This window comes from Symphodus melops, assembly GCF_947650265.1.
Source record: "Symphodus melops genome assembly, chromosome: 2".
Lineage (NCBI taxonomy): Eukaryota > Metazoa > Chordata > Actinopteri > Labriformes > Labridae > Symphodus > Symphodus melops.
Window position 1 is genome coordinate 27,333,741 of NC_136692.1, and position 12,976 is coordinate 27,346,716.

The following is a 12,976-nucleotide window of genomic DNA, read 5'->3' on the forward strand; positions in this document are numbered from 1 at the left end:
TTGGGTGTAAAAGGGCGCTAGCAGTTGAAAGAAGAATTCAAGCGTGAACATGGCATAAAGCTGCCTTTATTTTAACAGTGCATCAAACATCGTCCGGATCAGGAAGTGAACCAGCAACCAGAGCGACAAGGCCTGAAGCCTTTACCTGCTCCACTGACTGAGATCAACCGGAGCCTTCAGTGTTCATGTACGCGTCTCTGGAAAGCAGTTTCTGTTTTTGTCAAATGTTCAAATCTGGTCAAATAATTATGAATGAATCCACAGTTTCACCTTTTATTACAAAGATTCTGTTAAACAAGAAACACAAACAGAGTGTGTGTGAACGTGTGTGTGTGTGTGTGTGTCTAGGTGGATCAGTAGCTCCTGGTGGTCTCGTATGATTCTGGGAAGGGGAGGCTGATGTGACCGCTGCCAGCCACTAAGGGAAGGATTCCTGCGTTTGGGACAACGTTCCAGGACAGAGACAGAGTGATGTTCTTATTGGCCCTGCAGGAGAAACAAACGACTGTCAGCCAATCAGAGAGCAGATAACGTTCAACCTGCAAAAACTGAGAGACAACCTTCAGATCTGAGGAAATCTAGAAAAACGACCAAAAAGGCTGAAAACTAACTTTGTGTGTGTGTGTGTGTATGTATATGTGTGTGTGTGTGTGTGTGTCTGACCTGAGTCCATTGCCGTCATCGAAGAAGAAATATTTGGACTTCATGTCTCTGAGGTTCAGTTTGGTTTTTTCACCGCGCAGGACGATTTTATCCCACAGAACGACCTGGTTCAGAGCCTGAAAGTACACACACAGTTCATCATTACTGTTCGTATCAATGTGACGATCAGCAGTGACACCATTTGTTCCACAGAGTCTCAGTCGACTGACAGTCACACAGTCGAACACCAGGATTATTCCATTCCAGCTACGTGGGGGTTGTTTAATGTCTAACCTTACAAAGAAGTCGAGGCTTACAGCTGAGCTTGGTCTTAATACCAACTGGAGTCAATCTCCATGGTGATGCAAGAACAACACAACACCCTGAGTTGTTAATTGAAGCAGCATCAAAGTGTTCAGAATTTCATTGAAGAAACGTCAGTGATCTGCACAGGGGACCGATCAGGCTCTCATTGGCTGTTACAGGCTGGAAACCGTGTCAAAGGTCATAATCGGCCAAGTCACATGTCAATCAAAAGTTTAGAACAGGGGTGTCAAACTCATATTGCATCAAATGAGACCTCCAGTTGCTGACATCACTATAACTCAACACATGGGATATGTAGGCTGCTGTGTGATTTAAAAAAAAAAAAAATCTAAATAAACTACTTCTGAGAACTTTATCTCAACAGGAACAAAAACAAATCAGGCATTATTCATTGTGCTATCCTTGCATTATATATAAAAAGGTCTATTTCAAATTCAACTTTTTTTTTTTTGGCATTCACTGAAGATGAGTTTGTCAGACTGCAGGTTACCTCCGTATGATTGGACATATTGTTTTCAGATAAGAAGGAAATGTTCATGTTAATTATATTACAGATATTTACAGGCTGATGAAAGCTGGCCAGCTCCTCTGGTTGACCTAAAAATGAACCATCTGTAAGTAAACTCAGTTCATATTGTTTTTATATTACTGTTCGACAATAATCAGAGGTTAAATAAATGGGCTCAGGCTCAATGCCGGTGTCCAGAAGCTGCACTATAGTCTGGAGTCCGGTTCAGCGCAAGGAAGCTGTTCAAATCTCTCCAGTAAGGGAAAAACCTTCATTATAAACGTGATTACACGCTGGGCTGTCATCGTGTCACGATGATGCAGACAAAGGATGGATCAAGTCCTATCACAAAATCATTTGTTATTCCAAGTCTAGATGACAAATAGTTTCATTACGTGGATTATCTTTGTGCGTTTCGAATGAGAATATGAAAGTAGTGCAGTAAAACAACAACAGAGAGAGAAAATCAGACGAGTCTGGTTCGACTGTAAATCCTCGTCGAGGTCCCCCCTAATCTGAACTCATGCAGAGAAAATATCTCTCTATATGTGTGGAGTGTGAGTGTGAGTGTGTGTGTGTGTGTCTTACGTTGCTCTTGGTGGCGTACTCTGCTGACATGTAGAGAAACAGCTGTTTGACGTTCCAGTCAAAAATGGGCTGCAGATGTGGAAACAGTTAAAGAACTACCCGAGAGAGAGAGAGAGAGAGAGAGAGAGAGAGAGAGAGAGAGAGAGAGAGAGAGAGAGAGAGAGAGAGAGAGAGAGAGAGAGAGAGAGAGAGAGAGAGAGAGAGAGAGAGAGAGAGAGAGAGAGAGAGAGAGAGAGAGTGTGTGACAGAGCTGACATTAATGAAAGGCTTTGATTCGTTAAAAAGGCTTCTGTTATAAGGATGTTCTCTCAGGCAGAGAAACATTGATTCATGTTTACACCAATAATACAGCTGATGATTTATTTCACATCGATGATATCAAATCCTCCTTCAGAGAAATCAACAGATTGAGGTCATTATTGATTATATCTTCCATATTACCTGATGAACAAAATCACCTGTTTTATTCTGAGCATAACAACTACACCAGGAAATATCATTAATATATTTAAATCTAAACTGATCACAGCAGTTACTAAATATCAATAAGATCTAAATAGAGCTGACATTTCAACAGGTCAGGCCGTGTTTAGAAAGGATATCGACCGAGAGGTCAAAAGTGATGAAGCCCAGGTCACTGCGCTCTCTGGGACCTGTGAAGTCGTCCACGTTCTTCCTGTGAGAGAAAAGAGGACACGTGAGGACACAGAGACAAGAGGACAGGTGAGGACAAAAAGACAAGAGGACACGTGAGGACACAGAGACAAGAGGACATGTAAAGACACAGAGACAAGAGGACATGTGAGAACACAGAGAAAAGTGAGGACACAGAGACAGGTGAGGAGACACAGAGACTAGGGGACATGTTTTGAAGCTATTGAAGGTTGTTTTACTGCAGACGATCCTGACATTTAATGAGTAGATTGCACTTTATTACTATAACAAATGCATGTAATAACACCTGACTGCAGAAGGTATAACAGAGATATCTTTAACACAGTGATGTGAGCAGCTGTTGGACATGATGAAGTTTTCACCTGCCGAGAGTCACATGCACATCACAGGAAAATGCTAAATAAGGCATAATAATTTTCTATAATGCAAGATTCTGCCTCCACCCTTAAAATATTGCGTTACAGGATTTTGCATCCTTCAATTTCCTGTACAGACACTTCAGAGTCAAACACAGTTCGCAGGTCTTATTTATGCAGATTAGTGAAAATGCATCGTCTGTCGTGTCTGCAGAATAAAAAGGACATTTAACTTTATTAAATGTACCCTTGACGTCATTACAGGTCTGCTTCAGAAACTACATGAACACTGTTTTCGAACACTTGAGTGAGGATGCGGTTTTCACTCCTCTTCTCTCCGTGTTATAGTAACGTTAAAGGTTAGTGTGTTGAACAGGTGTTTACACAGCGTGAACACCTGTCCACACTCAGGTATCCTCACAGCATGACTCTGGAGACGTGGATGTCCACCGGCACTCTGCGGTCTTTGAAGGCGGTGGTGACGAAGCAGCCGAACGTTAACGCCGCCATGACGCTGAGGGAGAAGGCGAACAGAGAGTTGGCTCGGGACAGGACCGTGTTCATCTTTAACCCGGGTAAAAATTAAATCACTAATGAAATGATCACACAGGCGGGACAAGGCTAACAATACAATGCTAGCTGCTCGGAGTACAAACCGGAAAAATCGAGCTGTGACGTCACAATTTACATCTACTTCCTGTGTCTAAACTTCAAAATTAAAGTATGTATAATTTGAATGATGTGTTATAACATACATAAATACGTCATTTTAATCATTTTAAACACTGAAACTATTTAAGGTATTGCGAAATATATTTTGAATATCTTTCCTCCCGTCGTTGTGTTGATTTATTATTCTGTTGGTTTTTTAGATACTTTAACTTTTTTGACTATAGCATGTATTTCCGTGTCTGTATAACTTTAACTTGACAGAACAGAAACAGGAAATACATTTAAATAATAGCGACGAGTCAGCGGAAGAACGTTTTTTTAAATAACTTTATTTAAAAACATTCAAGTAAACACAACAAAAAACGTTTTAAATCAGCTTTCTTTTTTCACTCAGTAAACAAATAATAACGAGTCAATCTGATAATCAAATAAACTGCAGAAAGAGATGTACATAAACATGACTTTAAAGGTGCACTGTGGAATTTAAGAAGAGAAATTTTAAAGTTTGAGAAATGTACAGAATCTGTGATATTCGTTCATCACTCTCTACACAAACTTTGTTTCTCCTTAAGGGAGAACAAAACGCTGCAAGAACTCTTTTATAAATGTAGATCTGAACAAAACTAACACAGGATGATGCAATTTAACTTGGTCGGGATATATTTTTTATTCTTAACGTGTCTATTTGAAGAGTTCTCCATGACCAGAAGTAATCAAGGATATTTATTTTAATGTATTTTGTTTTAAATGTTTCCTTTGAATTGCTTTTATATAATATGTTATATATATGACCCGAATGCTGAATTCCTATCTGCACAAGAAATTTACCTTTGGGTAAAGAAACCTTAAATATGTTAAATGAAAATGCATTTGAATTGTAAATGTCATATAACATATTTGCATTATAGTTGCTCATATGAAATATAATGTAATTTGAAATTTTAGTTTTAATACAATTTATTTTACTTTTTTTTTTGGTAATCATAAAATGTTCCAAAATCAATTAATTAATTTGAAGGTGATTTAAAAAATCGATTTGAAACAAACAGAGCTAAATTCAGACTCCATAGACATACACATACACATCTGTCACAAACATATAACGAAAGGGGGATGCTATATGAGGGTTGTCCACTTCAGGGACAAAAATAGCCTTCCTCGTGCACACGTGTGCGTGCATGTGAGGTAGTCACATGCTCCAAGCAGGACAACAACAAAGCGCGCAGCCAATCAGAGAGCAGATGGCAGCCTTCTGCAGAGTGTCGGACTTCTTCTAGACATTCAAAGGAGATCCGTCAGAGAGTGGTCCTGACAGCGGAGATCCAGACGTCTGCAGCGAACATGCCCGATGTCCCGCCTGCAGCTCCGGAGGTGTCCCGGAAAAGAGGCGCGGAGCCCGGGGCTCCTCCAGACCTCATCCCGGAGAGAAAGAAGACCTGCTGGGGGATCCTGACCAGCCAAGGTTGGTCCTGTCCGCGGGAGGTGGGGACAAAAACATGGGGGGTGAAGAAAACATCACAGCTGAATTAGTGAGATCATAACATTAAGTTGAATGACAGGCTGTCTGTGCCTTTGTATCTATCAGGTCATCAAACTCTATAATTATTTTTTAAATTAAGATTTACAATGTCTTGTTAAACATGACAATACCTGTAGTACATAGTACATTATACTAAAACGTTATACTTTAATATTATTCTGTTAATTCTCTCTCTCTCTCTCTCTCTCTCTCTCTCTCTCTCTCTATATATATATATATATATATATATGTATATATATATATATATATATATATATATATGTATATATATATATATATATATATATATATATATATATATATATGTATATATATATATGACACCATTGCAACACAAGTCCTCCAAGACTCCACACTTGGGTCATTTCTTGTTTTTAATTATCAAAAGTTGCAGCAAACTTCTGCACTGTTTGTATTGCAAAACAGAGCACAGATCCCAGGGCTCCTAAATGATTCTGATGAATTCATAACTCTCGTACACGACTGCCTCATGAAACAGATGTATTTTTTCGGTTTCAGTTGTCTTTGATACCATTGATTATTTGGAGAAAAAAACAGATTGGACAGAGTTGTTATGAACACAGACACAGCGTTTTGATGTTCACTGTTACTCTGAATGAATTATTTTATTATTTTATTCTTATTTTGTTTGTTTCTCTGCAGCAGTCTCCCTCTCTCTGCTGTCTGATAGTTCTTTGATGTTTAATAATCATCCATCAGTGTGAACACTCAATGATCACATGCCCTCATTATGATGACATGGTTTTAGAGGTGGGGAGGAGAGATGAAACTGCAGGTTGGACTTTTCTGTAGTTAAATAAGAAAACAGTGTAAAGCTCCTTGACTGTAGCTCTTATAAGTGAATTGTATCCATGACCGTAAAGTGAATCTTTAGCAATGTTTGAGGATGTTTTGTTGTAAACACGTTTCTCCGCTTTTTGATGTTTTACAGAACAAATGACTCATCAGTTTATCTGAAACGTGATTCAAAGATTTACAATAAAACTAATCAGCGTCTATTTAGCACTGAATCTGAACATAGACTTATTATAAACAGTTTAAAAAATGATCAGAAGTTTCACCTGCTAAACCTGCCGTAAACATTACAATCACCCCATGTTGCAGACTGCTGTTGTATAGGTTGTGTGTACGTGTATTATGAAAGCATGCTGTAGTGAGACTGCAGATTTTGTTTGAAAAATTGGGGTCTTCAGCCAGATCTGATTAAAGGATATAAAACGTAATTCTGATGACAAATGAGCCAGCGACATTGGGATATGTGCTCTTGTAAATAATTTTTCATCCAAAAACATTTCATTAAAAAACTAAAAAAGTAGGTCAGGTATAAAGTGTTTTCTGTGTTGATTTGGTTGTTGTTGACCTTACCAAAATGGCTGCTGTCACATACCATTGGGAGTATTTCAGGGTCAGACTATCTAAATATGGCTGTCTCAGTGTGAGTGTGTCTTCAGAGGGGGAGAAGGATTTCAAACGTGTGTGACAGCAGAGATTCAGAGTTAGCTGCTACACACTGGTTTGTTAGTTTAACTGGTTCTTTAGTTATTTAAAACTTTTAGTCAGCTTGTTTTGTGCTGAACCTATGCAGGCCGTTGATTAGTTGCCTGGTAGCTGTTATTTTTAGCAGTAGCTTCAGAGTGAGGGGTCACAGTCAGAGGTCTGCAGCTCGTCTTTGCAGCTTGTGTCTCTGCAGGATGTCTTATATCTATCAGTGGATGGACGTGCCGTGGGGGGACGGAGATATGGGTATGGTCCACACATTACACACAGCAGGTATACAAGAGAGAGGCACAGATAGAGAGGGGCCCAGGAAGCAGAGCTGGAGGCTGCAGAAAGTGTTTACTTGAATTAACTCAGTATCAGTATTGTAGTTAGAAGAAGTTCACATGTTGTGTTTATTTTGGTGCCTGCTGTGGAATTCTTTTGTTTCATTATAAAAGCTTATCTCATGATGTATTGTATGTAGATAGCCTGGTGATGATGAAGAAGATCAGCATTTATTAATATTTGTAGATATTTATATTTTAGGCCCATTTGAAAATCCAACACAGTGAATGTGTTCAGCAGCGTGGGCCTCCTCTATTGTTGATGTGCGTTTCACTGTACCTGTGAACTTAAGGAAGAAGCCACTTGACTGAAAACTTTAGTGAGATCTGGCAAAAACTCTTTCTTTGGATCTCACATAAGTTTTTAGGGTTCACCTAAAAGAAATCCCTCCATGTCCCTTCAGTGGCTCCATAGTGAGGTTCTGTTCTGTGTATAAACCTCCTGCTGCCTTTAACAGTCCGACCAGCATGGTCCTGAATATGAGCACTGCTGTGATTCAGTTGTAGGTATGAGGCTGCAGAAGAAAAGACTCCAAACAGAGCAGTCTGCAACTTACTTTAATTTACCAGCAGCAGAGAAACCAGAGTTAACAAAGTCGTGTCCAATGTCACTGCCTCATCCCACCGCCAGAGGACAGGTAATAAAACCCCGCCTGTCTCTGATGTTTCAGGTTCGTGGGCTGACCGTTCTCCCCTTCATGAAGCAGCGTCTCAGGGTCGACTGCTCGCCCTGCGCACTCTGCTCGCCCAGGTAATACACCCACACACACACAACACACAGATGCACATTGACACACAGATACGTGTCACAGAGCAGCCTGTCTCTTTAGTGGGCAGCTCTGTTTAGCTTGCTCTATGTGTGAGCAGCTCTATGTGTGAGCAGCTCTCTGTGGTTGTTATGGTAACAGTGTGAGCATTGTGAGTGGTGTGTCCTCCATAATAAAATTCATCCCTCTGCTTTAGTTTTCCATGAGCATTTCATTCATCTAATAATAGAGTACTGTTTAAAATTAACTGACGTTGTAGTTGAAGATTTCCCTGTAAGATGTCACCGTTATTTGATATCTGTAGTTATCAGCTAATTATAATGCCTTGTCATATTTGACAAACAGTTGTCTTTGTATTTATGCATTAATGTCAGCTATCAGATTTTATTTTTAGAAGTTAATATTCTAATTTCTGGCAGAAGTTTGATAATCAAACAATGACACAACTTACACATCGGAGTTAGTGTGGACTTCACTCCAGAATTTAAGACACAACGTTTACAAAGCAGCTGACAATAAAGAGTCTGAGATCCAGATCAGAACAGAGTCTGCACTTTCAAAGGTCCAGTTTGATCTTTTACCACCTCTTTAATACAGTACAGTTAAGGTTTTATCATCTCATGTCCTCCACTTTACATTTCCAAGACAACATATCACACATGCAGTCTGTACTGTGTAATGACTTCTTTATCTCCCTTTGTGTCTGTCCTGTGTGAGTATTGAGCTCTGTATGAATTTAATCTTTAAAGTAAACAAAGAGAGTGAGACCGGTCACACAGACAGACTGAATGTGTTCTTGTCTGACCGTCTCCTCTTTCAGGGTTATCACGCCAACATCGTCACCATCGACCACGTGTCTCCTCTGCATGAAGCGTGTCTGTCAGGACACGTGGCCTGTGTCAGAGCGCTGCTCAACGCTGGAGCTAATGTAAGCTAACATTACTCTTGTTCATTTTAATATTATTACCCTGTCCACTCACGTGTGTGTGTGTGTGTGTGTGTGTGTACAGGTTAATGCCGCCACCATCGACGGGGTGACTCCTCTCTATAACTGCTGTACCTCTGGGAGCGTTGGCTGCTTGGAGCTGCTGCTGCAGAACGGGGCTCACACACATACCACACACACACACTTCCCCTCGTCTTTGCACGAAGCCTGCAAGAGAGGTAAACACCTTAAAACAGGTGTGTGTGAACATAATGAGGCACACATTAAACATGTCTGTTAACACTGAAGGCGTTTTAAGATTAAAAAAACGTTTATTTCTGAGTCCAATTTTTTCGTGTGGTGAGGATCTTATGAAAGTAAGAGAACAGGAAAGAAGGTGTTGCCTTTTGTGTGGGCAGGTAACAGTCAGTGTGTGGAGATTCTGCTGTCTCATGGAGCAGACCCAGACTACGAGGTGTCTCACCTGGGTTCACCTCTCTACATGAGCTGTTTACACCGACACACCGAGTGCTCAAAGATCCTGCTGCACACAGGTAAGAAGCACTTCCGGTGTCACATATACACACCTGTTTTAACCGTCTCACACCTGTAGTCACAGCTGTTCTCATACCTGGCACCCCGCTGCGTTAAAATGTCTCACCTGGTCTTGTCCTGTAGGAGCCAGAGTGAACGTCGGTCGAGGAGCAGACAGTCCTCTCCATGCGGCGGTCAGAGGGGGCGGAGCTGATCTGGTGTCGCTGCTTCTAGAGTATGGCGCTGACGTGAACATCAGAGACGGGAACAATCAGCGTGCCGTGGAGCTCGCTCCCTCTGGTGGCCAGACACAGCAGCTGCTTCAGAGCTTTGAAGGTTATTTTTAAGTTAAAATTGTTGTTATCCCCATTTTACCAAACAACAAAATATTGATGCAGATATGACATTTCCAATAATTACTGAAAGAACCTTTTTTTTTTTTTTTGGCGTTCATTAGAGTTCTTCCTATTGTGCCTTACTTTCTCTGAAAAAAAACAACCAGCTGCAAATAACTTCAATTAACTGCCGATGATCCACAAACAGTGACAAAAATGTATTTCATATAACAAAGCAACTGAATTGCAGAATTCAACTGCAATTGTTTGGGCTGCACCAGAGTTTCTTAAACGTTCACACCACCCAAGACAAACTGAACTACCCAACAAACAAACCAGAGTTAGAAATTTGAGATGAGGGTTGTTTTACAGACACCAGTGTGAGATGAATGCAAAGCTTCTCGAGGTTTAACAGACAGACAAAAGAAACGGTGAAAGTTAGTATATCATAGAAGTCTTCTCTAATGTTTTAACAAAGACACCTGTCTCAATCACACTGTCCCCTCTCTCTCTCTCTCTCTCTCTCTCTCTCTCTCTCTCTCGCTCCAGTGACTCCGAGGTCTCTCTGCCAGCTGTGTCGCCTGCAGATCAGGTCGCTGATTGGCCGATCCAGACTGAAGCTCCTCCCCGTGCTCCCTCTGCCCCCTCTGCTCACCGATTACCTGGATCACACGTAGGAGGTGGAGGGACACACCTTCAAATCAACACTCAACATGTCTTTAACAGTTTAAACACATGTAAACATATCACCGTGGTAACCGTGTGTCACATCGTCATGACATCACATTATGCTGTGTCTGTTTTAATGTTTAACCAGCATCACTTCTGTTTACCTGACTCTGTCAGCTGATCTCTGACCTCATACTGTCTGTGTGACATCATGTGTGTGACTTGATTTATTAATATATCTGCCTGTCTGTGTGAATAAATCATCAATGAGCTGACCTCAGTGAGCATCCAATCGTCTGTCAGTGGGGAGAGGAGGGCGGGGCTCCTGTGGTAATGAAACAGACTGACATGAAGACTTAAGTGATTATAAAATGCGGAAAGAATGGACAAAACACACAAATCTCCTCAAGGAAGCTCAACTGTCCAAAGACTGTAATTCAAACTTTAGATTTTATTTTTTCAGACTTAGTGATGAGACAGACAAGGAAAGGCAAGTTTATGTATATAGCACATTTCCACAACAAGGCAATTCAAAGTGTCTTTGGCAATTCACAGACAGACAGACACAGACACCTACTGTAGATATACAGAGAAATAAACAGACTGCAAACTCCTGCATCTGTCTCTGTTGCACAAATATATTGTCAATATTGCACAACCTTTTCTTCCCACTTTGAAGCCAATGCAGGGTCGTTCCCAGAGGCGTGGCATGAGCCCTCCTTCAAATTTCCTCCCTAGAGGAAAAATGTAGCCATTCTGATATTCAAATTGTGATTTTTGACTTGATGATGAGAAATGAGGACTATGTTCTTGACCTTCAGCAGCTTCAAATAACAACACAGAAATACCCTCAAACAAGTTAGAGAAAAAAAAAAAGCATCAGACTTTAGTCTGTAGTTATAAAGTTCAATTTATCATCATTTTAGTTATGTGACATGTAAGCATTGTGTCCAAGTGACAAACAATCAAAAATGTGTTTAAATATGATTGATCATTTTCATGCTATTGTTGTAATGTTGCAAAAGAAGCCATGAAAACATGACTACATCACATATTTTAAAAAGGTTCTATTTCATTGACCCGGTGCATCAACACAGCTGCTCGTTAACTGCTGGCGGAGGTAAATGTAAGATGAATGAAGCACCAGAGGAGTTTTGTGACCTTGTGGAAACCATCTCGATTTACTCCAGCTAGCTGCTGATGCTAGCTTGCTGCTCTGAAAAAAAACCCACAAATGCAATGAGACCCCCTGAGTTTTTTTTCTGTTAGACATCACTCCTTCGCTAGTGACAATAAAAATGGAGGACCTGCGCAGAGGTTTTGCACTGGGCTGGACTCCATGGGTGGAAATACCCGCTGAGGGGAGGGAATCCCACTGTGTTGTCACAAGTTGAGCAAATCTGAAATGGAGCACTTTTCCCTGTGTTGTAGGAAGACTTATGCAGACCACAAGCAAAGGACTGGATGGGTTGATTTCACATTTTGTGGATTGATATTTATGATAGAGCATGTAGGCACAGACAGTCAAGGATTTTGTGGTTCATTAGAGTGCAACAATTAAACTGTACTGATGAACTGAAATGGCCACAGTTGCACACATCCTTTTTTAAGGCAGGGTAGATCATTTCTTCCAGATACACTTAAGTTTTTGGTTGAAATTGTCTTTATGTCCTGACAGTAGTTAAGATTGTATGTGCTCTGAAAAAGAAAATCCTTCATTTGTGGCAGCTGTAAGCCTGTAAAAACTTTGACCAATTATGTCAGATTTATGGTTTGTTTATTATAAACCAATCAAGCATCTCTACCCCATGCACGCACGAGCCTACACTCCAAGCATGAGCTGAAATCTGCTTCTTGACCAATGGCGCTAGTGCATGTAAGTGAGGGGTGTGGCTTTTGAAAAAGCACAAAGGGGAGGGGCTAAGTGAATACAAAGAATGGAGAGGATGCGATTTACAAAATCGTGCCAGTTTTCAAAAATGCAAGTCAAAAAGTCAACTGACTGTACAACTTTTTTTTTTTACAAGGCTTATTTGAATAATAGGGCGAAAAATTTGCAGAGAATTTATGGACATTCTTTTACATTGATAAAGGGACAGGTGCTGTCTGCTTGGCAGTGCAGTTTGCATGCATGTAATCTTTTGTATGCTTTGCAGATTGCATGTGATGTTTTCTCTCATTTTTAAAAGTTTAGCAGCAGCAGTGAGTTTCAAAATGCACCAAACTAAATTCCTCCATAACTTTCAAAAGGAAATATGATTATGAGTGGAGAAAGAGGGGGTGAACAAAAAAGTGTGTGTGTGTGTGTGTGTGTGTGTGTGTGTGTGTGTGTGTGTGTGTGTGTGTGTGTAGCAGCCACATTTGTCTCGTCTTAAAGGTGCACTATTGAGTTTTGGGCAGAAATGTGAAAGTTGGATCAATTTACTTTTTTTTCTGGTTTATGTTCATAACTCTCCACACAAACTCAGAGGAAAGTGTGGTCCCTGTAACACTGTTTGAAGATAAAATGCTACGTCACAACAGTTGCACCGTAACTCTCCTGTCAGCTTCTTTTAGCTCCAGACAGTGTTACAGAGACCCATTTTTCCCCCTTT

The 12,976-nt window shown here is 40.5% G+C and overlaps 2 protein-coding genes across 3 annotated transcripts; one reads left to right on the plus strand and one right to left on the minus strand.

Annotated features, from left to right (window-relative positions):
* Positions 1 to 46: 46 nt before the first annotated feature.
* spcs3 (signal peptidase complex subunit 3) lies at positions 47 to 3,774 on the minus strand. The gene is made up of 5 exons (XM_079337491.1): positions 3,518 to 3,774; positions 2,666 to 2,741; positions 2,066 to 2,140; positions 664 to 779; positions 47 to 486 (listed from the first exon to the last, which is right to left on the minus strand). Exons 1-5 carry the CDS (start codon positions 3,658 to 3,660, stop codon positions 354 to 356), a joined length of 543 nt encoding a protein of 180 aa, XP_079193617.1. The 5' UTR covers positions 3,661 to 3,774; the 3' UTR covers positions 47 to 353.
* A 1,208-nt stretch (positions 3,775 to 4,982) lies between these two features.
* LOC306819840 (ankyrin repeat and SOCS box protein 5-like) lies at positions 4,983 to 10,657 on the plus strand. 2 transcript variants are annotated; one of them, XM_079337420.1, is made up of 7 exons: positions 4,983 to 5,230; positions 7,824 to 7,903; positions 8,740 to 8,847; positions 8,930 to 9,083; positions 9,264 to 9,398; positions 9,523 to 9,714; positions 10,263 to 10,657. In XM_079337420.1, exons 1-7 carry the CDS (start codon positions 5,110 to 5,112, stop codon positions 10,388 to 10,390), a joined length of 918 nt encoding a protein of 305 aa, XP_079193546.1. In that variant the 5' UTR covers positions 4,983 to 5,109; the 3' UTR covers positions 10,391 to 10,657. The 2 variants fall into 2 exon arrangements, with proteins under 2 accessions (XP_079193546.1, XP_079193547.1); XM_079337421.1 differs by lacking the exon at positions 4,983 to 5,230 and adding an exon at positions 6,676 to 7,072.
* The last annotated feature ends 2,319 nt before the right edge of the window (positions 10,658 to 12,976 follow it).